The sequence below is a fragment of the Natator depressus genome, chromosome 17, assembly GCF_965152275.1.
Source record: "Natator depressus isolate rNatDep1 chromosome 17, rNatDep2.hap1, whole genome shotgun sequence".
NCBI classification, from domain to species: Eukaryota; Metazoa; Chordata; order Testudines; family Cheloniidae; genus Natator; species Natator depressus.
Window position 1 is genome coordinate 19,011,097 of NC_134250.1, and position 25,673 is coordinate 19,036,769.

Here is a 25,673-nt window from a genome sequence, read left to right on the forward strand (position 1 = left end):
TGGTAGTGGCCAGCATCAGCTGCTTCAGAGGAATCATCTTTCTAACACCCATGAGTCAGAGGCTCGCTGGAAGAACGAGAGTTTACGTTCCTTCCCACCTTTTCCCCATCCTCGCTATTGTAACCCTGGACCTTCTCATTATTCAAATGTATGGCCAATCCTTTTCGCCATCCTTCTAAGCTCTTGGCCTCAGTGACATCTTGTGGCAATGAGTTCAACGGGCCAATCGCATGGTGGGTAAACACTTATTTCTTTGTGTGTGTCTGTCAGCGACATTCCCTGTACTTACATTACAAGATAGAGTGAACAGAAGTGCCCTGATCTATCTTCTCTCTACCATTCATTATTTCAGCGTGTCGCCTCTCTCAGGTAAGCAGTCCTGTCTCCCCCCTCTTTTCCAGACCTCCAATCATTCTTGTTGCCAGTCTCCGAGCCCCCTCTACTTCTGCTCTATCCTTTTCAATGTAGCGTGACCAGGTGGGATACATTATTTCAGATAAGCACACGCTACCGATTGATATCATTAATACATGCTATTTTCAGGAACGTGCCCAACTTCAGGCATGAGGCAGCGTTCTCACTCTTTTGTTGCTTACGGTAACTTGGTCTGATCTCTGGTTAGAGACACCCTCCCACGAGGCAAACCCTTTGCTGATTGCATGTGTGCTTTGTCTCTGCGGACGCAACCCAGCTGCTTACACGGATGTGTTGGAAGAAGGCATGAAATTGACCAGATTCCAGCAAAATCTGCAGTAGAATTGTCTGATGAAATATTTCTACCAATATCCGTTCTGGCCTTATAACCGATGAAGAGACACACGCTGGCCCCCTTCCCCAAAGTGCCCTCATTCTCCCCCCCTCCCGCCCCCCACCAGTCATTTCTTACCAAGTAAAAATTCAAGCACCGCTCCAACTAAGGCTTGCTGTAGCTAGACACACAAGTTATTTCCACAGGTGGCATCCCCCATATCTTTTCAGAGCAGTTCAATTGAACCCTCTTGGTTTTGAAAAAACAACCAGCCCAGTTTATTACCCTCTCTCTTTAGCAAGAGAATTCCCGCCTGCTTTAAACTCGCCCAAGAGATTACTTCCACTGACGTAGGTTTTCCATGGCAAAGTTCACGTTGTTCACGGGGTGCTGACGAACTGGGAATAAAATGCTTATGGCCTTCCGTAGGCCAAGAGCAACGGTGTATTTTTAGTCTGGATGGCTTAAAATAAAGAATGACGGGCCAAGAAAGAACAAAAGCAAAGTCTCAATGGCAGAGCACAGCGTGTGTGCACGCGTGTGACCCCCCCATGACACCCCCTTCATATTCATTTCATTACAGCCGAGTCCGCTCCGCCTCCTACGCTCCAAGTTGTTCCCTGGGATCTAAACACGTCCACGGTTGCGTCAAAGCACTTCTGATCACCTACACTATCCTTTATTAACAAGACAGAGCTCAGCTGACCCCACTGTTCAGAATTCAAATGGCAGAGATCCCTGTGGGATGATGCTTTTAACTGGGGTTGATGTGCGTAGGGCTCCAGGGCATTTTACTAAGGATGCCGTATTATTGTTTGCCTTAGAGAACTGGCAGGTACAAAGAGACTAGTGGGGAAGACGCATTCCCACGCAGTCCTCTCTCTGACTCATACGGGCTGGGTCCTCAGCGAGCGTAAATCAACACCCTCAGCAGAGCTCCCCAGAAGGAGCAGAGTGACGCCAGTTTACATCGTGAGGGACTGAAGCTAAAAATAGCCAGACACCCAAACCAGACTCATCCTCTTTAATTAGGGAATTAAAGAGCCTAACGTGTTTCAAGTGCTCCCTTTCCAGAATCCACAGGGCGGGTTGGAGCCAGGCGACAGGCTCCATCAGCATGCAGGGAGCGTCGCTGACTGCTAGCCAGGAAAAGCCACCCTCTGCTGCCAGGCTTACGTGTGCAAAGGGAAAACCTGAAGCGTCAAAGCCACATGCAGGGTTGGCCAATGAGGCGTTTCCCAGAGCGAGTCACACAAGGGGCTCGTTTGTTTCACAGGGACTCGCAGGTTCTGGCACTCACCCCTAGAATTTGCACTCGGCACTTCCCCCCTCCCAGCTCCCTGCTGCTGGGGGAAGTGCCCGGGGGTGGGTGGGGTGGCCTGTTAAGCAGACATGGAAAATAATGAAGCGTAAAAACAGTAATGGGGCAACCAACAGATCCAGCAGACTCCTTGATGATGCAGTTCAGTGATTGGAGATGCCAACAGACCAAAGAAAGGGGCTGCCTTCTCTCCTCCTGCCCCACCAAAGAGGGACTAGACCCACACCCAGGGGCTGCGGTTGATATCAGGGCCTCTGGGTGCTACCACGGTATGAATATTAAATTCCTTATTGTTCGTTAATAGAGGAATAATACCCCACAGCTACAGAATGCTGCTGAGTACCTGGGTAGGTACACTCCAGGCTGCTGCAGGGATTTGCGCTTGGTGACGGAGTATATGAATCACTGCATACTGAACCAATGGCCCGGGGGTCACGTGTCACATAGGACGTGCTGCCTTTCAGAGGAGAGAGGCCCTGAGCACTCGTGCTCATTAGGATCCCCTGGGAAGAGAAACCCCAGGATCCTGACCAGATTCCTCCCTAAACTCCCCCTGCAATGTCACTTGGACAACACACGCCTCCCATTGTGGGCTGCTCAGTTGCAAGGATCCCTGCCTGCAGGCAGCCTGGCTCAGAGCAGGGCTGAAGACAGCGAGTATTCGCTCCATGCGGCCTGGCAAACCCCAGGAGGGAATTGTGTCCGAATCTCTCCTGTAGGTGCCCTGCTGTTCCCTCCCCACGTAGCCCTTGGAACAAGCCTCCTGGCCATTAGACGGACTGCTGGTCATTGCGGGAGTGCAGGGTACTCCCCCCAGAGCCAGCGGAAAGGTCAGGAGAGGGAGGGGGAATCCTGCGAAGCAGTGAGTCACAGGGAAGGGAACTCCAGGCAGCTCGCTGGCTTGGGGAAGTGGATTCCCTGCAGCTCCCTGGGGGCTTCTCCTCCCCCCTGTGCCTGGCTGAGAGCACAGGCTGGGCCGCTTGGCTGCGCTGAGGGGGCGGATGAGAGAGAGCCGCCTCAAGGGCGCTCTGCCCAAACAAAGCGCTGGCTTCCCATCTGTGCAGCTTCGTGGGTCACAGAGCCCCGACTCAGGAGGCAGATGGCTAATGCCTGGGGAGGCTGGTACCTGGAGCAAATACCCAGCAGCAGCTGGCACAGTCTCGCCCACGCTGCAGCAGGAAGGCCCCTGCGCCAGCCTGGCACTGCCTGCAGGCCCCAATCCTCACAGCCCCACGGCAGAGCCGGGGCCAGACATGAAGCGGTCTCCAGGAGCGGAGCCCAGGGGCTCTCGACACGCAGGCCCCAGGGGAGGAAATGGTTACGCAGAGGCTGGACGGAGGAAGGAGAGGCCCATCCTTGGGGTCACTCACCGGGGGCCAGCGGGATGGATTTTGGCCCTGCATTTTCGAGTCGCCAGAAGGTCTCGCACATATCAGCACGTTATCCTGCCCCTGAGTGTCTTCACGGCTCAGTTAACCCGGGCTCTTACCCGGGTGCTGCCCTCAGCCCCCACCCATCCCCACACTAAACCCCCTCACAACTCCCTGGGAAAGCACCAGAGAGCAGCTCAGAGCCATGGGGCGTCCTAGCAACTCCCCCAGGGGAGCGCAGCACCAGCGAGCGCCCAGTAACCGGGGCTGGGCTTTGCAGCGGGGCTGCTCACACCCGGGCCCGATGGCCTGGGCTAACTCTGCAGTGAAGACGTTCCCTTTGTTCTGTGTGGCATAAATCCTCCTCTCCCCGAGGCAGACAGGGCATCCCACACCTCTGCCCGGCTGGGGGGGGCGGGGGGACACAGAGATTCCCCAACAACCCCGGAGGGTGGTACCCAGCCCGAACACGTGCAGCAGCAGAGAGAATGGCAGGCATCAGAGAAGGGAAAGCCCCGTGCAGTCGCCCTGTCCAGGGCAGGCTCTTCCCTGGAGGACATTCTGCTGCGCTTTGGCCAGCCCGACTCCAGGATGTCTGAACCCACAGGGCTCCCACCACTTCCCTGGGGACCCTCTTCCGCAGCCTAACATTGGTGTTCATCCCCCACATCCCTCCTAGTGACATCCCTTGGAGCTCCCCAAATAATTCCTTTCTGCCCTGCTGTGCACCCCTTCAAGCAGCACCGGGCACCCCCCTCAGTCATTTTCTAGCCAAGGCAGCCTTTACCGCAAAAGCAAGACAGCAGTTGCCCACCGGTAGCCCCCGCCTGCACCAGATTCTCTCACAGCCTGTCACGTTTGTAGCAGCTGGGGTCTTGGGACTCATTTAACAGGGAGCCCTGCGGTGGAGGGAGCTGAGCTGGGCGTGCAGCCGGAGCCACAGGGAAGATTAACCCCTCATTAGAGGCAGGCAGGCCAAACGCCTTTTCAATCTAGCTCTTGCTGTTCTGCCAGCTGCATCAGACCGTGCGCTGCGGGCGCTGTGCACACAAGGACGGCCAGGATGGAGCAGACACAGGGTCCATCTTGCCCAGCGTCTTGTCCCCAACTGGGGCCCGCAGCAGTCGTTGCAGAGGCAGGGACAAGAGACCCCAGAATGGAATAATCTGGCCCCAGGGGGACGTTTCTTCCCGGCCCTAGGCACCTAGTGGTTGATCTATGGCCTGAAGCAGGAGAAGTCTGATCCTTTTTAATTTCATTTTCTCAATATCCAGATAAACATCTGATCCTTTTCCAAATCCTGTTAAGCTCTTGGTCTCAGTGACATCCTGTGGTAATGAGTTCCACAGGCTAATTATACCCCAGGTAGTAATAATACTTAGCTCCTATACAGCACTGTTCATCAGCAGAGCTCAAAGCGCTTTACAAAGGAGGTCAGTATACTTAGCTCCACTTTACAGATGGGGAAACTGAGGCTTAGGGAGGAGAAGTGACTTGCTCAAGCTCACCCAGCAGGCCAGTGGCAAAAGGTGGGACTAGAACCCAGGCCAGTGTTCCAGCCACTAGATCACACTGCCTTCCTCGTAACATCACTGGACGTCCCTTTCTTCTCATTTTATGAGCAAGGGTAAAAGGAAGAGCCCCAGGGACCTGGTATATATTGCTTATTACCACACACACACCCCGCTCTGTGACAGCCCCTGCCCCTTTAGAGCCTTACAGGTACATTGCACCGCCCTGAGGTTTTAAACCCCTCCTCCTTTCCAGGCCCCTGATCAGTTTCATTGCTCTTCTTTGGACTCTTCCTGGAGAGCAAAGGGGCATTAGCAGCTTCCTCCCTGCAGGCCTGTCTCTGCCTTGCTCCACCCCCTTACCTGGCTTCAAACACCCTGCAGCGCAGCTTCCTTGCCGCGTCGCTGCCCAGGATCTCGATCTGGAGGTGGATTTCCCCCTGCACCTCCTCGTCAGGATCAATTTCGGCCAGGTTCAGCCAGCCGCTGTAGCCTAGACAGAGAGAACAGCTGGTAGAGAAGGCTGTGTGTGCCTCCCTGCCACGGGTTTGTCTGGTCAGACCTGTTTTCCACACAGGAAATAATAATAATAATACCTCCTTGCTCTTATGTAGGGCTTTCCATCAGGAGATCTCAAAGCGCTTCACAAGTTTTAATGCATTTCTCCTCCCAACACCCCGGGGAGGCAGGGCTGGTGGGGCTGTCATCCCCATGGTACAGCTGGGGAACTGAGGCATAGAGCTAAGTGACTTGCCCAGGGTCACTCAAAGTCTGTAGCAGAGCAGGAACTTGACCTTGAGTCTCACGAGGCCTCACTAGGCTAGTGCCCAAACCACGGACCCATCACAGTGTCACACAGTCGGCTCACACTACTCCCCCAAGAGACAGACTGACATTGAATTTAATGCTGGCAAAAGGTACCAGGCTTAGAGCCCAAAGTCATCTCTCTGCAGAGCCCTTCCCACCAACGAGCCTGGTGCCTAACCTGGAAGGAGAGGAGATCTGGGTCTCCAGGCCTGCTCAGACCCCAGCTTTCCCACTGCCGACGCAGGTGCCCATTACCGTGAGCAGTGGCTGGTGGCATGTGCCACGCAGACCCTGTCCCAGAAGAACCGGGCTAGCACCTCAGTTTGCAGGCGAGGTATCAAAGGATAACGACATTCAGTCACCTCTGTCCTCGGACCAGGCCCAAGCTGGCGGCCTAGCAGGGAAAGGCGCGGCACCCCGTTACCAATCCCCTGAACCACCCACAGCCTCTCACTACTAGGGGAAGTGGGGTGGTGCAGGACCCTTTACCTGGATCTTTAGCCTCTCTGGCATCCAAAAGAGCCAGAGAGTTCCCAAGTCCTCACAAACCTGGACAGACCCCCCACATAGGGCAGCTCCCTTCCCTTTTGCAGCCTCCTCTGGGCTGGACCCAGCTGCCCACACGGACACATGCAGGAGGGAGGCCAGCGCAGAGTTCCCCCTCCCCGCCTCCTCCACCCACGCAGCATTCACTGCCCTTGTCTAGCGGCTGGCTCAGCTGGGCAAGAGTAAGCCGAGGACGTGAGCTGCCTACTCAAGGATGGGGGGACTGAGGCAGCCAGAGACCTGCATGACTCATCCCTAATATAGGTGGGAGACTGTTTCCTCCTGGCAAGAAGGATTTGCAATACAGGGGGGCTTATCGGAACTCGTTCTCTGCTCCCTCTTAACTAGTTTGCAGCTAGTTCACCCCTTCGATCCAGCCACTAGCTAGAACACGGGCCGAATCGCCAGGAGTACGGGATGGCTCCAGTTTGCAGGGAGGGCTGGCCCATCACCCCGGGGCCCTGGCAACTTGCAGCTCGGCAGAGCTCAGAACGGGGGGCGCTCTCTGCACAGAGGGAGCGATGGGAGCCTGCTGGAATGAGCAGCTATGCTCCTGTGCTGCAGACTAGCCCTTAGCGCAGGGGTGGGCAAACTTTTTGGCCCGAGGGCCACATCGGGGCTGCAAAACCATATGGAGGGCAGGGTAGGCTGTGCCTCCCCAAACAGCCTAGCACCCACCCCCTATCCACCCCCTCCCACTTCCTGCCCCCTGACTGCCCCCCTCAGAACCCCAGACCCATCCAACCCCCCCACCCCTGCTCCCTGACCGCCCTGATCCCTATCCACACCCTTGCCCCCTGGGAACCCCCCCATCCAACCCCCTCTGTTCCCAGTCCCCTGACTGCCCCCCCCAGAACCTCCCCTGACTGCCCCCTGGGATCCCCTGCCCCTTACCCAACCCCCCCACCCACCCCCTTACCATGCCCAGTAGGAGCTCACAGCCCCGCCCCCGGCCGGAGCCAGCCACACTGCCTGGCAGGAGTGGAGGACCAGAGCTGTGGCGGTATCTGAGGCTGCAGGGGAGGGGGGACAGCAGGGATGGGGCCGGGGCCAGGAGCCGGGCAGGACAGTCCCGCGGGCCGAATGTGGCCCGTAGTTTGCCCACCTCTGCCTTAGCGCGTCCTCTCAGAGTCCCAGCAAAGGCACAGCAGGGGATAGAGATTACACTCACCAACAAAACACAATGCTAGTGTGTTGCAGGGAGATAGCACATTGGGACCCAGGCTGCACCGATCTGGGGCAGCATCTTGCAGACAGAGGGCTTGCATGCAGCGCTCATTAGTCACCGAACACGGCAGCACATGGCTTGGAGACTACGCTAGGACACAGATTGCACGGATTCACAGGGGGACTGCAACGAGTGACAGCCCAAACCCCAAATCAAATGCCATTGCATTTGCCACACCCAAGTTTCCCGAGGCATCATGCACGGGGGGGGTCTGCACAGTGCCCGGCGCAGTAGGAGGGCAGTAGTGCTTGAGGGTTCAATTCTACCCTTAGATGCATCCAGGCAAGGCGGTCGCTTTTGACGGGGCTGCGTAAACGGCAGGGGAGAAGCCGCAAGAGAAATTCTGGCTGGCTCACGACTGCTATCAGCTGTGGGGTCAAGCCTTGCTTTCGTTTCCACCGGTGCAACCCCCCTGAAGCGGCTCTCTAAGCCGCTTCCCAGCATCAGCTCGGTGCCCCCGGGGAAAGGGACCGTGCTGATTCGTGTCTGGCGGCATGCACAGCTATACATAGAAACCGACTCAGCTGGAGTGAGAATCGGCCTTACCCTTCGGATGCTCAGTCAGCACGTCCCGTGTGACACAGACTTTCCCGATAACATCATCACGGCTGGGGAAACAAAACAAAGCACCTCTCAGCGCAGGGGCCGAGCCAATGTAAAACCTCGACATGCCAAATCCCTGCAGACATCTGATTCAAATCCCCAGGTCGGAGCCTGACCCCATGGTTCTAACTTGCTAACTCGCTTTCTGGTTCAGACACGGACAAGATTTTGACATAACCCACCCCAACCCACAGTCCCAGTTAGGGCAGTAGCTAAGCCGGTGATTAAGTCCCAGTGACTTCACTAGGACACAAACACGTACTTACGCGCAGTCCTGAATTGGGGCTATATCCCTGCTTTGGCCTCAACCCAAGCCCCGTTCATCTCAGCCAACCTAGTTCCCAAAAGCACTTTCCATCAGCAGTTCTCAAAGCTTTACAGAGCAGGTCAGTAGCATTATCACCATTGCGCAGGTGGGGAAACTGAGGCACAGAGAAGGGACGTGACTTGGCCAAGGTCACCCAACAGCAGAGCTGGGAACAGAACCTGGGTCTCCCGAGTCCCAGCACTGTGCTCCGCCAGGCCAGGCTGCCTCCCTTACCAGCCTGCTCAGGGTGCAGCCTCCTTGGCTCATTAACGCGCAATGCCATTTCCCCCTTAAAGAGCCCGCTCCAGAGAGATGTGGGAACTCTGCAGCTCCCTGGGAGCCCCCCTTAGCCTCTTGGGATCAGTTTCAGAGAGATGCTGCTGGGCAATCAGCCCAGCCTGTCACCTGGGCAAGTGCTGCTCCCCCCCCACCTTCCTGTTTACAAAGCCCTGCTTCTTGCTGCTTCCCGGCTCCTGGCGTGGGCGGAGGAGCAGTCCTTGCCAGGTTAGCTTGACTAAGCTTCCTGACCCATATCTGCTTGCGATGCTTGGTGTGCTGGGGCTCCACCGCTCCCCAAAACCCCGATGGTGCATGCACCAGCACTGCGCCACAGTAGTGACTAGAGGCTGGCAAGATGGCATCAGCGCTGCTGTGGGGATGGGGAAACTGAGGCACTGAGAGGGGACAAGACCTGCCCAAGGGCACCGAGTGACAGAGCAGAGACCCAGTCCAGCGTTCTATCCACTGGAGCCCTCCGCCTCCCTCAATCCTGCCAGAGGTTTCCAACAAGCTGCTTGAGAGAGGCCACTAATTGGAATCGTGGCAGCCTGTCGAAATTATTCTTCCCCTTTGCTGCGTGCACAATGCGTGTGTTATTGTAGGGTCACCGGGGAGCGAGAGTGCTGCACAAGCTGGGTTTGCTACTGTGTGGCTGCTGGCACTGCACACACCATTGTGTTACCGTAGGGTTGCTCAGGAGTGCTGGGGCTCACGCATTGGTTTGGTATTGCAGGGCGGCTGACGAGGCCAGGCCACACACCCCAGTTTATTATGGGAGGGTTGCAAGGGAATGGTGGACTTTGTGCACTGCTCTGGTATTGCGGAGTAAGTAGATCAGGCCAGCTGGTTTGTTATCATAGGGTTGCGGGCAGGTGCGAGGTGCCATTCTCGCCCTGAATCATTTGTTGTGAGAAATAAAATTCCCACAAAAAGAGTTACATACACTTAGCAAATTCCATGGGTGTTCACACACAAAGGCAGGCCCCACTGGGCTGACAGTCCAAATCTGCACCCTCTAGGTTTGAATGGCTTGTCCTCTTCCATTCCCACTTGCTTGCTCACTCTTGTGCATCAAGCTGACAACGGATTTCCTCTTCCATGACTGTGGGGTAACTGCTCATCTGGAGTTTCTTCTCCCATGTGTTAACCAGTGCTCCCATTGCCACACCGAACAGCCAGCCCTTGGCATCTGATGCTGGACCAGCATCTGTGCCCTCAATTACCTGTGTGCAGCTTGCAGGGGGGTTTGGCCCTCTGTCCTCCTGACATTCAGGGAGAGAGAACCCTGCAGTGACCCCATCCCATTGTTCCAACCCTCCAGGCTAGGCGGTTGTTCAGCCCCTCTCCAGCTGACCAGGATTATTTGAAATGCTCTGCAGGCAGTTAAGTGAGCAGCTCAGCTGACTGATCTCCAGGGGAGGCAGAGACCTTCCCACATGGCTGGGTCTCCATCTGCGTTGCCAGCAGGAGGCATCGGGCAGCTCTTTGGCTGAGGGAAAACCCCTCACCTCCTTCACAGCCGGCAGGCCGAGAGCCAGACGCATTCCATGCCCCTCTCTGGCTAAGGAGCGTAGGAAGCACCTTGTGCCCAAGACAGGGAAGGCCTCAAATTCCTACTGACCCTGCTAGAGTAGGGATGTTTTCATTCCTAGGCAGCTGAAAGCAGGGGATTCACAAGAAGCCCCTCAATTTGTGGGACAGCACTGATGCGTGTTCCCTCCACTGAGGTCAACGAGATGAGGATCTGGCCCCGAGGCAGCTGGTAGTTCTTAGTCCAGCCCCGATATCACTGCTGTGGAACTGCCCTGTTTTACATGCTTTCCCATTCAGGACTGCCCATCTCTCACAGATCCGGGCACCACTGCAGTGAGCCCAGCCTGCATCTCCTCTGGGCACTCATGCGCTTCCCTGCTGTGGCTGCCCATGCCAGCTGAGTTTGCAAATGACTCAGGGGAGTTTCCCTTCAGGAGCAGCCCTTGTTCTGGTGTCAGCCTCTCCTGGCTTCAATTTTATTTTCATCTTTTCCACCCATCTTTTGGGGAGGGGGTCAGTAGAACCCACCAAGTCAAACACAGATCGGTCATTTCTCTTCCCTAGTCCCTTGCAGTTGAAGATGGTCTTGTGGCTAAGGCACTGCAAATACCTGGGGGGGTTCAATGACCTGATCGGTCACTGAGTCCCTGTGTGACCTTGGGCAAGTCACTTGATCGCTCTGTGCCTCAGTTTCCCATCTGTTAATGAAGGGGTAATAGCACTTCTTTGGCCTTGTCTGGAGTGTAAGCTATTTAGGGCAGGGGTGGTAAGTACAGGGTCTAGCACAGTGGGGGCCTCCTGCTGCTACCATCCTACAAAGAAACAACAATACTAGTGTCAGAGATCTGCCATGGATATAGCCCAAGGCTAAAATCTCACCCTGGACAAACTCCTCTGAAGCCAGAGAAGCTGCACTGGTGGGAGTGAGGAGAAGAGCTGGAGAGACGTCTACACCATACCTGAGTGCATCTTCATCCATCACATAGAAGGCGATGCAGTGGAAGGTGGGTGGCAGATGGACCTCATATTCCTCCCCCCAGAATGGGGATAGAGTCTTCCAGACCGTGGCTGTTCTGGAGGGAAGAGGGTCCCTTTAACCACAAGTCATTACCAGGAGCGTGGGTACCTGTGTCCCAAACAGCCATCCGCTCCTCATTGATACATCTCATCTATACACCTACCGGAGGTCTTCTGCCATAGACATTGCAGTTGTGTCCAAGTGCTCATATAGGGACGGCAAGATATCAGCTTCCCCATGCAACCAAGCCCCAGGTGAGGTGTTCTACCAAGCTCTCCTGACCATTAATGGTCATTGAGGGTCTGTCTACGCTGCAGTGTCAGCCCAGGGTTAGGAGAACTCGAGTTAGCAGACCCTAGGTTTGTTAACCTGAGGTTTGAGCGTCTACACTCAGTTGTAACCTCAGGTTAGGAACTGTCGAACCTGGGTCCCAACCTGGCACTCCAGCGTCTACACTGCATTATGCGGGCCTGAGTCCAGCCACCCATCTCCCAGACTTCCTAGTGCCCTCCCCAAAAGGTGGCCAATCCAGCTCTCTGTTCATGGTGCAGTGTGGGAAAACTTGACTGTCCAGAGGACAAAGAAAGTTGGCCCATGGGATACTTTTAGTGAACTCCCAGAGCATGAGTCCAGTGGGGCTGCATCTACACTGCAAAACAACAGGGCTTGAAATCTGGGTCCTGGCTTGATTCAGGTTCAGCCCCTCCACCCCCGAGGGGTCCTAGGTCTGAGTCCTGAGTCAGTATGATTTGTGTGTAGATGGAAGGGGGTTAGACTTGAGCCTGTGTTCGAACCCTGGGCTTACACTGCAGTGTAGACATAGCCTCAGAGACCCAGGGCACTTCTCCAGAGTAGTGTGTCCTAGCCAGACTCCATTCTCCCTGAACTTTCATTTGGATACACTAAGGGCTCTCAACCTGGGGATCAAAATCAGGTTTTAGTAGCGTATGCCAAGCCGCTCTTTCTTTATAGTTAGATGAGCTTGCGGGCAGGAAGTGTGGGGGGAGGATCCTGAAGCTTCTCTATTGTAATCACAGTATGGAAAAATTTGAGAACCACCAGGAGAGGTGGTCTGTCTCACTTCCTGTCCTAAACCACGCTCCGATGCCAACAGCTTTCAGTCACTACTAACCTGGGGCTGGGGATTCAGATCAGCAACCTCACAGCAAAAGGATTTGTGCTTGCCTATTAACAGCAGCCTCCTGAGTCCTCCTGTCTACACTAGTAAAACACATACTAAACTCCTCGTGCAGACAGGGTAAGCTGTAGCTCTAATACGGGTTAGCTGGTCGGATCCCAGTGGGGAGCCAAGACAGAGTTAAGTTCAACCAGCTAGCATGCGTTAAACCTGCCCAGTCTACACTAGCATTCTATCACCAGTTAGCGACCATACTTGAAAAGCACATTTCAGCCTTTCGCGCCAGCTTGCCGTGGATCCTGAGACGCTGGGAAACAAAACCTCACGTTCATGTCCGCTCTGCTCCGAGCACAGGAGAATAAAAAAAAAAAAAAAGAGCAGCCATTGCTGGAGAGGATAGGAGACAAAACAGGAGACGGGAAATAGCTTTTCTGATAGCTCCTTCTTGTTTACAGAGCCAGCTTGGGGAGGGGACGGGTTGAAAAATCAAATTAAATTTACAACTTTTAAAAAGGGTGGGGGCGGGGCAGTTGACAGTTCTACAAGCTGTTCCAAAATCAACATGATATTAATCTCTAATCAGAAGGAGGAAAAATTCATAACATTCCCGACCGGCATTTCGCATGGAAAGGAAACGTCTCTCTGATCTCTGGCTCCTAACATCCTCAAACCACAGCAAACTTTTTTTTAATATATGGCAAATGTTCTAAACTGCGCCAAGCTGCCCGGAGCTCGGGATTACTCCCGCGCTGGTTTTTCAAGTTTCGGAATATACAGGATGATCACCTGGAACACACATGCTAGAGATGCAGAAGAAATAAGAGTTTGCTCCAGGGAGCACTTCAAGGGAAAAAACACAAGAAAAAAAAAAAAAAAAAGCCAAACCAGGACCCCAGATCCTTAGCGGTGTAAATTGGCCTAGCTTCACTGAAGTCAGAAGAGCTAAGCTGATTTACACCAACTGAGGATAAAGTCTGCACAGAGAGAGAGCGCAAGACCACACAAACGAGCACTAGAGTGCCCAAGCGGATGGGTCAGTTACCTGATGATAGCCTCATTGTCGATTTTCACGATGCAGTAAGGGTCACTGCTGCCCGTGCTGCAAAACAAACACAAAAGGTCCTTGTTAGCACAGACCAGGGAATTTCTAATCACAGTCGCTACAAGGGAAAGAAGGCACCCAACTTTCATTCTTCAGTCCCAATGGCCTTTCCCTCCTATGCAAGTCACGGTCCACTTGTCTAAGGGTACTGCTGTCCTGCAAAATAACACCATGGCAGCCCGTCTCAGAGTCCAGGTCTACAGACTTGGACTCATGCCACGGCTTCTTTTAAAAGGTCAGTGTAGACGTTTCCCCTCGGGCTGGAGTTTGGGCTCTGAAACCTGGCAGGGGTAAGGGAGGGGGAATGTCTCAGAGCCCAAGCTCCAGCCCATGCGGGATCGTCTACCTGCTGTCTTTAGCACCGAAGTGTTAGCCTGTAGACCCGAGCTCCGAGATTCACTGCTGGGTGGTATATTTTGCAGTGTAGACGTACCCTTAGAGCGCTAGCAGCAGGCTTCCAGAGGCATGTTGTGTCAGGGGATGAGACTGTTGGTTGTTTTCTGTGGGGTTTTTTAATCTCATGGTTTTTAAGCCAATCTTGTGACTTTTTCGAGGCCTGACTCATGGTTTTTGAATGCACACAGTTGGCAGTACTGGGCCGATACAATCACACAGCAAGGATCAGCTCTTTTTTGGGACAGCGGGAGGTAAAATCCATTTACTGCCTTCCCTGCTGTACCCACCCTTCCCAGCTCCAGAACAGCTCTTCTAGACCTGATTTTAGCAGGGGGATCTAGGTCCTACTGCGATGCAAACAAACAAACTAATCGGAGCAGGTCAGACAGGCTATTTCTCGGCGACCCAAATGGAGCAAGCATGTCAGCTAGGCACCAATTGTTGGCACCCTAATCTCACTAGGAAATAAAACGAACCAGAGTCCTGTAAGCCCAGGGAAGTAAGTGGTGGATTCTCCAAATCAAGGCTGGTGCCATTCTGGAGGCTTTAAGTCAAACACAAGGTGCTAGGTGAAGAACTCTGGCCTGTGTAGGTCAGACTACCTGGTCCAAAGGGACATTGTGGCCTTAGACATCTACGCAAGAACTGTCACCCGACAGCGTCTGGACTGAACATAAATAAGAATGGATCCAGGCTGGGGGATGGTCAGGCACCAAGCGCTAAGGAAATAAATCTCAGACACTGGCTTCCTTGTAAACAGAGAGGTGCCTGGCTGGGAATCTCTCAGTCCTTCTGGCTGCCAAGAAGTTCTCTTTTTTCCAAAACAGGGGAGGAAAACCCCCCTCTCTATCACTGGAGCTGAGTGTGTCCAACTTCCCCCATCAGGCACTGGCTGTTTGCAACTGGATGGCCGGAGTGACTCAGGGCTGCCAGAGACGCAGCTGCTTCCTGCGGCAAGCAACAAGGCAGCAAAAAGGAGACAGAGCCAACTCCAGCCCAGTTGGACCTAGCCCTGGTCCGCCAAGTTCTGGGGGGCTCAGAGAATGACACCCACCGGGTCCTTCCTCTCCTTCCCCCACTGGGCAAACTGCACGGGGAGGTTAAGATCTAGGATATTTCCTTGACTTTATCTTGTTCCAACATTCAACTCAGGTGTCCTGAGAACTAACTCCAGGAGGCCCAGCACTACCCCTCATCATAACCAGCGCTATCAGACTGCTATATGGGTCCTGTAACAACAACTCTCAACACGTTCCTAACGGCCACAGAAACTCCCCTAGCTCCCCAGGGATGGGCTTTAGGGGGCTTTGTGCATGTCCTGGAGGAGGGACCGCCTTATGTCCCAAAGAAGGAAGTCCCAGTGGGCCACCCAGTGGTTTGGGGGGTTAATTCCCAGCCAGGGAGGCACTCTGGTGCGGACCTGACAACCCAAACTTCTGGAGTTAGGTGGTGCTGGCCTGACAGCAACTTCTAGGTCAAGGAATAGATTAGATCCTTCTGGCATGCGGACTCAAGGTCTTTAAGGCACAGAACACAAAGGGAAAAAGGAGAGCACTGACCAGCAAGAGCAGCTGCCAGAAAACCAGCAAGGTTAGGATCCACTGGTCAGTGCCCTCCAAGGTTTGCATCATGGCCAGAATTCCCACTCAACATATCAGCACGGAGGCAGGGAAAATAGCCCGCCAAGCTCTAATAGTGCTTCTCTAGCTCTGTGGCTTCGAGGGTAGAGATTTCTGGCAGGTCCTTAGCACAACTGTGCTCCAGATCTCCAGGTCAAAACAATTTGCTTAGAACTAGATGCTCTTCATCAGGAAAAGGACATGACATGAACGTACCAGCCCACAAACAAAGGCTGCCTAGCTCAGAGGAAGCAGAAGAGGAGAGGAGACGTTTCATGCCTTGGCCGCTGGCTCACAGATGGCCCAGATCAGGACTGAATGAAAGTCACTCCCATTTGACAGCTGCATGGGCCTCTCTGATCAATGGAGCTGGGGATCTCATCCAAGCTGTATTTGGCCCAGGGCTGGTGGGGTTTCATTGCACAAGCATATCCAGAAGTTATTCTGGAGGACTTCCCTGCTGGCCTAGAACCACGTGGGGAATTCCAGGCAGATTCTGCATCCAGCCTGCTCTGTGGCAAAGCCCTCAGATGGCCTTATGCAAACCCTGCCCAATGGGGTCTTTGGCGACGCGCTGCAGATCCATGGGCTAACGCTGGATTCCTCCCAGCTCTGGGTTATGTAGAATTCAGTTCAGCCTTGGTGATCTCAAGACAGTCCTCTAGGTTTCCCAGCACAACTCAGACTCCGTCCGGCCTGGAATTGCAAAGGGCGTTGGTGCTGCCAGGGGACGGGGTTCAAAACAGGGCTCTTTAAAGAGGTGCGGATGCAGATTCTAGTCTCAGGGTAACCAGGGCCGACAGCTCTTTGCGGCACCCCAGGGAAGGCAACGCTAACCAGACCACGGCTACGCCAAGCTCCTGCGGCCAGGGAAACGCAGCACTACCTGCTAGCGACAGAGACCTTTACTTCTCCTTTCAGCAGCTCTGGTGAGGGGGGTCTGCCCTGGCAGCTCTCCAGGGAGAAGAGGATCCCCAATGTTACTTGCTGTTAAAACAAAGGGAGCCACCACTCAGGCAAGGCCCTGAGGACCCAGGAGAGGTGGAGCAGCTATTCCAGGCTGTTATATTTCATCCAGAATCGATCCTACTCTGTGAGCTCCGGGGACGTGCAATCCTCCTGCACAGCATCTGTGGTCCCCGCCGAGTGAGTGTGGAGTACGCTAGGGCCCCGCTGCTACGCATCTTCTCAAAGCACACTCTTGTGTTGCAAGCACAATAGCACCTCCTTCTGGCCTCCACCAGGCAGCTACATTTCCCCCCTGCCCTCCCCCCACCACACTAGACTCTCCTGCAGGCTGCCTCTCCGCTGACCAACTGGAGAGGGGAGCAGATCTAGACAAGGTGGCAAAGAGGCTGGTGCCACACCGCTCCCACCATCACTGCCATGCGGAAGAGATTCCCATAAGGGTGTAGCATAGCCAAGGAGGGGAAGAGTTTGGGGGAAACCAGTGCAGGTGCCCAGATACCACGGTGATGGTCACCGGATAGAACAGGCACATGCTGTGGGCCTGACCCAAAGCTCATCAACTTCAATGGGCTTTGGATCAGGCCTATCACGGGGTCTGGGCAGGGAGAAACCGGGTGGAAAGAACCATGTGTCCACGTGTGCTGGACATGGACACCCAAAGGGAGGCTAGAGGTCAGAGTCAGGTCCTGCTTTGAGGGGAGGCGGGGCGAGGAGACACAATGGCCGAGGAAATCCCCTCCCACTGCTACGCAGCACTGCTATGCTGGCTTGCGGCCTGGAGCAGATGTAAAGCAGGCCAGTGGCAAATGCAGCCTCTTCGGCACATTCGCTGTTTCGATGAAGCTTTCCAATCAAAGGAAGGAAAGGGGACGGCGGGACCCAAACACGGCATTCTGCAGAACTGTCTTAATGATTTGCAGCCGGAGCAACAATGCCCCCGGCCAGCGGAAAGGTTAATTCTGCCAAGGAGCGTTAAGCGGCTGATAGACTAAAACAAACATTCGTCGCATGGCTGCAAAACCGCAGGCAGGGCTGGGGCCTCTGCTTTTATGTTGGCTTCAGTTTTCTGCTCTCAGGTGCTGTCTGCCACAAACCTACTCCCCAGAATAGCAAGAGCTGCCGTTTGGGGAGGGGGAGGGAGAAGAGGAGGAGGAATGTGTGTGGTGGGGCGGGGGGGAGACTAGTAGTCAGAGCGCTACGGGAACTCACATCAGTTCAGCGGGACTGGTCTGGCAGTAGCCATGGTGGAAGCCCAAAGGCAGACAGCTTGCCGGTTCTGGCAGCCATTTTGAGTCCCGTATGATGGAGCTAAAGGGAGAGAGCTATCTACGCCATCACTCGCACCCGTGCCACTGAGCTGGGCTTGGTCCTAGAGCAGCGATGGGTAGACATGGCTTTAGTCTTGCTGTGGTTTCCTTTCCCCGTCTGTTTAGCACGTTCAGTGCTTCATGCCCATCTCGCGGGGGGCTGAAGTCAGCAGGGCTCAATTGTCAATGCCTTGCCTGAAGTCGCAGCACCTTAAATCGGTACGGAGGCGCCTGTGGCTTGGGTACCTACGTGCCACTTTAGAAACCACTCATGGGCCCCAAACTAGTATCTAGGTGGCAAAATATGGGTTTAGATGCATAAATTTGGGCACCCAGGTTTGAAAACTGACCCCTTAATGTTTGTAAAGTGCTTTGGGATCTTCAGGGGAAAGGAGTAGAGAGGACAAAAGACTTAACTGAACTGTTTCTTTTCCTCTCTTCTCCAACAGGAATGGGCTAGAGAAAAATAGATCAGGAATTTCTGTTCTCTCAGCTTCATAACATGAGAGACCCAATGAAATCTAAAGGTAGGAAACCCAAAAAAGTGATAATGAAATGATTAAACTGTGGAACTCACTGCCACATGAAATCATTGAGGCCTAGACTGTCACAAGATTCAGAAAGGGATTGACTATTAGTATGGAGAATATATTATGCATAAGTAAAAACAATAATTCTGAAGATCTCTATTAGACCAAGACAAGACCTATCATGGGGATGGATTTTCCCACATCCGCTACTGTGGACCTCTTCCTTACACCTTCCTCTGAAGCATCTGGTGCTGGCCAATGTCAGAGACAGGTTACTGGACTAGATGGACCAGTCTGGCAATGCCCATATTCTTCCCAAAGCTGGCCTCACAGATAAATAACTGACCTTATTTATTTTAAAGAGCGCTTCTTTTTGTCCTGTTACCTGCTCCATTTTCTCTGCTCCTGCCTCACTTACATTCTGTGTTATTATTTGACAACACATTAACAATTTCATTTTACGGGGAGCTGATAATTTAAATGCGTGTGTTTTGCTGGAAGTAATTTCAGGTTGCTAAGAACGCGTTTCTCCCAGCATTTCAATGAGCTAGAACTGCAGTCAGGACAGGTTTTAAAATGAAATCAGGTTTCAGAGTAGCAGCTGTGTTAGTCTGTATTCGCAAAAAGAAAAGGAGGACTTGTGGCACCTTAGAGACTCACCAATTTATTTGAGCATAAGCTTTCGTGAGCTACAGCTCACTTCATCGGATGCATACTGTGGAAAATACAGAAGATGTTTTTATACAAAATGAAATCAGTGGCTCAAATTCTGTTAAATATACGCTGCTGCTGACAACATTTCCTGCCTTAGACAAACTATGAAGTACGTAGGGAATACATATAGGGAATGTCAGATGTGGGCAAACTAGTCTGTAGATTGTCAATATCTAACCTGGAGTTTGTAAAGTAAGGACCAGCTCCTAGCTGGTGTAAACCATTGTAGCTTTATGGAGGCCAATGGAGCTGTACCAATTTATATCACTTAAGTGTCTGTTCCTAGATCAACAAAAACAACGAGGAGTCCTTGTATGCCCAAATAAATGTTAGTCTCAAGGTGCCACACTTTTGTGGGCTAGAACCCACTTCATCAGATGCATGGAGTGGAAAATAAAGGAGCAAGTATGAATACATGAAAAGATGCGAGTTGCCTTATCAAGTGTGAGGTCAGTCTAACGAGACAATTCAATTGACAGGATACCAAGGGAGGAAAATAAAGCTTTTGAAGTGGTAATGAGAGTGGCCCATGAGACAGTTGACAAGAAGGTGTGAGTCTCAGTAGGGGGAAATTAGTATTGGGGAAATTAGGTTCTGTAATGACCCAACCAGTCCCAGTCTTTATTCAGGCCTAATCTGATGGTGTCCAGTTTGATCCTGCACCATTGATAATTCCTCTGGGGGACTGAAGCTCAAGTGATCATGGTTAAAACAAACCTCCCAAAAGGTTTCTAAATCCACCTCACAGTAGGTATATGCTGCATTTCTATGGTACCTTCTCCATCCAAGGATCTCCAAGTGCTTTAAATACATCATCCAGGCCTCATAACCCAGCTGGGAGAGAGGTCAGTATCACCCCCATTTCACAGGGTTTTATAAGTGTGATAGGCCCCAAACACTGAGGTCTGAGATGGCGTGGTTAAGCGACTTGTGTTTGTGCAAGGCGTTGAACTATGGGATCCTGGTGCTACTGCAGTACAAATAATAAAATTAAGCTGCCTGCCAACCATCAGTGGCAGAGCCAAGGCTAGAACCCAGGACTGCTGACTTAGTCCCGGGAGCTAACCCACAAATCAAATGCTGCCTCCTGTCTTCAGCATTTCTAGCCTAGCTGCTCTACTCAAGCATGGAAAAAAACCCAAACACACTACAGGCAGCTTAGATAGACTCAGTCCCATCTCAGGAGCCCAGGGACATGACGAACCTCCCAGAGTTTGGAGGACTGCAAACTGAGCCCTGGATGGAATGATTTCCTTGTAAACGGCCATCGCCCGGCATCTACTCCCTTTATAAACGTTTCAGACCATTCCGACCAATCGCAGAGCACTGAGCTGATCAGCCTGCCCTGCCCTCCGTCCGGGTCATGTTACCTACAGAACCACCTTCTGCAACCATCTCACTCTAGGCTTTGCAAGGCCTGGGCAGTGCCTTGACATCCACTCGCTACAGCCCAGTATCTTCACAAGGGCTGGTAGGTAAATTCTAGTTGCAATGCCTGACGCAAAGTCTTTAGGTCGGGACTGGCACCATCTACAATGTTTCCCCCCACCACTGAGAAGCCAGAGGTGTTGTAGGTGGCCTAGCTCACCTACCTCCATTCTGTAGCTGGTGCTTTGGAAGTCCTAGGATGCACTGGTACAAACGCAGCACTGGGGACATGCAATCACTTGACCGCACAGTGGTTTAGCATGAGCTGACCGCTTCACATAGCCCACGTCTCTGCGAACAGTTTCCTTGCTTAACATTAGACATGACTGTCATGTGACAGCTGTACTAATGAAGCCTCACAATGCTCCTCCCCCACTCCTACGACGCAGGTGATATTAACCCCGTTTCACAGATCAGATGAGCTGCTCGAAGCCAAATGCACAGCGTGAAGCCCCCAATGCCCAGATCAAAGCTTTAATCACCACACCCTGCTCCCAAAACACTACACTGCCCATGCAATAGGCACCTGCTTCTTCCCTAAAAGTAATGAACCAACTCAGACAATCTCCGATACATCCAGCGTAATTAGTAGAGGTGGCCAGAAAATGGGATTTCCATCCCCACAGGAAATTCCAACCTTTCAAATTGTGTTTTCATCTTGAATCAGGGGCACCAGAACAGGAGGACTATGGTCTTTCCACTTTTTACCGGCTGTAAGGGCAAGCAACAGGGGGACAGAGGTGAGCAGGGGACAGGGCCCCAGGGGAAAGAAGCAGTGCAGAGGCAGGGTTTTGGGGAAAGGGGTGGTGTGAGGGTGGGGCCTCGGGGCACCGCAAGGGTGGGGCCATGGTTTGGGCACCCTCAGATCCTCCCGCCTCCCTTTAGGGCGTTTCTACCACTCCTGTCTTGAATTGGTATAAAAAGTCCTTTTTTGGGGGGGCACAAAAACAAATTCTGAAGATTTTCTACTTGGAAACAACCTTATCAAATGTTTTGTTTCAACAGCTGTGAAACAATTAAAATAATAAATATAATTAAAATATTAAATATATTAATATCAAAGCTGAAACAAGAACATGGAAATCAAAGCCTCCATTTCATTGGCACACCATTTTGAAATTTTTTCCATTGAAAGTTGTGTCAAGATCAACATGCTCATTCTGATTTCAGCCCAATGGCATTTTCCAACTCTTCCAATATTTCTCGGCCAGCACCAACAACTAATGAATCCGACAGTCCTGGGAACCATTCGGCTCACTGCTCCAGAGAACGGAGGAGAGGAAGGATGGGTCAGTGGTTATGGTACTAGCCAGAGACCTGGGTTCAACTTCCTGTGTAACCTTAGGCAAGTCATGGCCTTACGCTACGGTGCTTAGGGTGTGAAAAATTCCAACCTAACCCCCAGTGTAGATGTGGCTAAGTTGACAGAAAAGTCTCCTCTTGACCCAGGCTCTGACTACACTGTGTCACAGCGTGAAGTTCGGAGGTATGAATTGCAGAGAGCACCAAAGAGGTGCACTCTAACTGCCCTGCATGGACACTGCTGGCACGAACTACAGGGTACCTACGTCACGTTAACCCTTAGCTACCACTGCAAGGAGAGGCGGCTTACCTACAGCAATGGAAAAAACCCTTCCGTCGGTGTAGGGGCCATATAAGCACGTTAGAAAGATCCTGGTTCAACAGGCATTTCATCTGAACGGAGTAGAGCAATCCTTTAAAAAGGCTGCAGCAGAACAAGGCAGCACAAGAGGTGCTATGATTCTTTCCAGCAGGCTTTAATGTCCCATTGTTTATGGGAAGCCATAGATCCTCAGGGGAGGCTGACAGTTTTATAATGAAATGCCAAGGTTGAGTGGTGTGCATCGCTTGCAGTGCTGGAAACTTCCCGTTCTCAGAGGTTTGTTAATCATTGCCAAAGCTAAATGACCCAGGACTTCTGGCTGAGGCTGGAAATCAAAGCACCACTAAAAAGGTGGCAGTGGCTGCTTTTGCATTGATGGTTTTCTCACCATTAACTCGAAGGATGCTGGTGTTTTCCTGACTGCCAGGAGGATGGCTACTTAACAGGACAAAGGAGCAGTCCTGAAGAATAATAGCGTCATGTTTTCTTTATAAGGCCCCATAGGCCCCAGACTTACCAAGAAAACAGAACTAAAAGCAAGGTTAAAGAGAGCAGAAGCAGGAGTCAGGACCTGCCAAGGGACATGAAACTGAAGCTCTGCCCTCTCTTTGTGACGGATGTAGAAGGCCTAAAGGGGGCTTTCTGGTGTTTTTTACCTTGGCAATGTCAAATCTGGTCTTCCCTGTTTTAGCAAACATGGACAGGCCTTCCTGGACTGCAGTCGTACCTTTGCTTGCAGGGGAGACACGTTACAAAACCCACCATCCCGGGGTGCCCCCGCCTGGTGAGACCTGGCATCACGGCGTTTCCTCCTCAGTTATCCCATGATGAGCTTCAGCCTACTTTGGCCATAGAGGCAACCTGAATGCTTTAAAGTGGCTTGGCCGGACAGTCTGGGGATACAGCGTCCCTTAGTCCAAGTCCTCAAGCAATATCCAAACAAGAGAGTCTCCAGCCCCATAGGGCTCAGCCTTCAGCCCCCTCGCTTACAGGTGGCTCCCAGCAGCAAAGGCCTGTCCCAGTCTACCTGCTGTGGGTCCTTGGATGGGTGGGCCTAGACCCATCCTCTTCAACCGATGGGGAGGAACCACAAAGCCCAGCTGGCCAATGGTTACGGCCGTGGGACCAAATAAAAAATAAATAAATAAATCACAAGAAAACAGGAACAGGAGTGTGGGTCAAGGGATCCAGAGGGGCTCACCGAGCAGAGAACCCCACACAGCCCGCACAGTTCCTCAAAGGAGTCCAAGGAGCCAGTGGACACCGCCTGCCCAGCCAGACTCTGCCTGATATGAGGAACCGGAAGCAGAATCCATAGCCACAGAGCAAGCCTCCCATCCAACTTCCTCCTCCTGCTGTTCTTGTGGACTGCTCTCTTGGCCAGTGTGAGGAGGAAGTTGATGGGGAGGTTTTGCGACTTTGTGGGGGCCATGGGTAGCACGTGCAAATCTGAGGCGATGTGGTGGGAAATGCAGCCAGAACCTCACTAGAAAGCTGTGGAGGAGCCAGCAGAAGGGCTGCAGCCTGCTGTCCCACTGACTGACAGCCAGAGTCTGGGCTCCAGTCTACCCAGCCATGGGGTCAGGTCTACCCTCCTCTCAAGGGCCTTGGGCAGGCCAGAGTCCTCAGCCAGTTCCTAGCTCTCAGCTTCTTGCTTCCTTGCTGAGAAGCCTCACTTCTGTCCTCCCCAGCTAGCCCTCAACCGCTGGGCCCTCGCTCCTCAGGGCTAATCACAGGAGACTTCCCCCCCTCAGCTTTTCTCCTCAGCTGCTCTAGCCTGCATGTCCACCATCCCGCAGGGAATTCTGGCAGCCTTTCCCCAGAAACTCCTTCCTCACTTCCTCCTCCCTCCAAGTCCCACACCTTGCACAGGGGTAGCGGGACAGGGTTAAGTGAACAGGACTGACTGGTCCCAGGCATCCTGGCCTGGAAAGAGGTAGACTGGCCTGTTACAGTGTAGCCCCAGGGACTCCCATGTCTTCACTAGGAGCATGTCTACACAAGGAAAAAGGAGTCTTTTGAATGCCTTAGCCAGTACTTACCAAATCCTAGTGGAGAGAGCGCAAGTTGTCATGTTAACAGGGTTTGTTTCAGCCTGTTAACCTAAGTTAAAACTACAACTTGCCCTGTCTACACTGAGATTTTATAACGTGTCGATTAACATGTAGCAAAAAGACACCGTTCCCCCTAGCGTACATACACATAGCCAGTGCCTTCCGGAAAGATGGGGGTGGAGACAAGATCTAGACTTTTGAACAAAAAAATCCACACACAAAAGAAAAAAAGTGAAAGTTAAATAAATCAAAAAGTAGTAACTAAGAACTCTCACACAGTTCCTTGCACATGAAGACGGACAGAAACTAATCCAACTTGGCAAAATCATCATTAAAACGTACTAGCCAAGACATAGAATCTGCTTGCCCACCTTCTCCATGAAGATAGGCAAGTAAAACTTGGGTTTTTCACTTTCTAGACAACCATCTCCTCCCCCCGCCCCCCGTTTTGCAAGCCTTGTCTGACAGACAGATATTTAAGCTGGGATAGAGACAGAGACAGAAACAGAAATAGCCACAAGTTCCACCCACATGCACATACCCTGCACCGCCTCTCACCCCACAGCACAACTGCACACTGAGAACAGCAGTCTAAAAACTAATCTAATCTCTGGGATTTTCAATGGGGCCTAAGGGAGTTGGGCACCTAACTCCTCTTTTGGAAAGCCCAGCCAAGGTGTCTTGAGTCACATGCTGAAGGACATACACAGATGGTCTCTGGTGTCCGTGGAGGGTGAGATCATTTAAGAGTCATGGGTCCTCAGCAGGAAGGGTAAAAGGCAGCATTGTCTAGGGGCAAGTACACCGGAGACAGAAGACCTGGGTTCCTTTCTCAGCTCTGCTACTTGCTCCATAGCCTTGTGCAATTCATTCCCGAACTCTGTGCCTCAGTTTCCCCATCTCTACGAGGGTGGGGATATCTGCCTCCTCAGGAGATGGTGAGACTTAGCGCATTCATGTTTGTAAAGCACTCCGAGACCTTCAGCCGGAAGGTGCAGCGAGCTCCAAGGGCTATGACTGTATTCCAGTAGCTTGGGTAACTCCAGCAGACAGAAACGGCCTTTGCTCAGATGAGACTCCAATATTGGTGTTTACATTTAAGCAGGAGGGTAAAAACTTTAGGCAAAACTGTACCTGAAGGCATCAGGATGACCCTGCTAGGACATCTGTCCATAGAAATAACCCATGACCCCTCCTGCAGAGGCCATCTCCTTGGGATTCAGCAGGGATATTCCACCTCTCTGGATCAGATGTACAAGCACAAATCTATAAAGGTGAAGTGACTTGCAGCCTGCATTCATGTCCCATCCTCCGCCAGGAACAAGGAGCAGGTACAGCAGGAAGGCAGAAAGATGGACTATCACAATCAACAAAACGGCCACAGGAATTCAACTAATGCTCCAGGTGAAGCTTCCAGGGGGCCCCTAATCCCCTAGGAATGAGCTGCTTGGAGACGCCTAAGAATTAGTCACATCCCTCTCCCCACGCCCTGCTGCTCTGACCTCCTTGTAAATCTGTGGC

General features: G+C 52.6%; 1 protein-coding gene across 4 annotated transcripts in view; it reads right to left on the bottom strand.

The window, feature by feature from the left end:
• The window catches only part of LOC142000626 (ras GTPase-activating protein 4-like), a 51,498-nt gene that overhangs the window by 20,146 nt on the left and 5,679 nt on the right, over positions 1-25,673 (bottom strand). Inside the window, exons 1-5 of one of the 4 annotated variants that reach the window (XM_074975053.1) lie at positions 22,087-22,242; positions 13,452-13,508; positions 11,213-11,326; positions 8,078-8,139; positions 5,314-5,443 (exon numbers count right to left, since the gene is read on the bottom strand). In XM_074975053.1, the coding sequence (XP_074831154.1) occupies positions 5,314-5,443; positions 8,078-8,139; positions 11,213-11,326; positions 13,452-13,508; positions 22,087-22,169 (446 nt within the window). In that variant the 5' untranslated portion in view covers positions 22,170-22,242. Of the gene's footprint in view, positions 1-5,313; positions 5,444-7,474; positions 7,622-8,077; positions 8,140-11,212; positions 11,327-13,451; positions 13,509-22,086; positions 22,243-25,673 lie in introns of those variants that run through there. The other 3 variants (XM_074975055.1, XM_074975056.1, XM_074975057.1) reach the window with 3 other exon arrangements.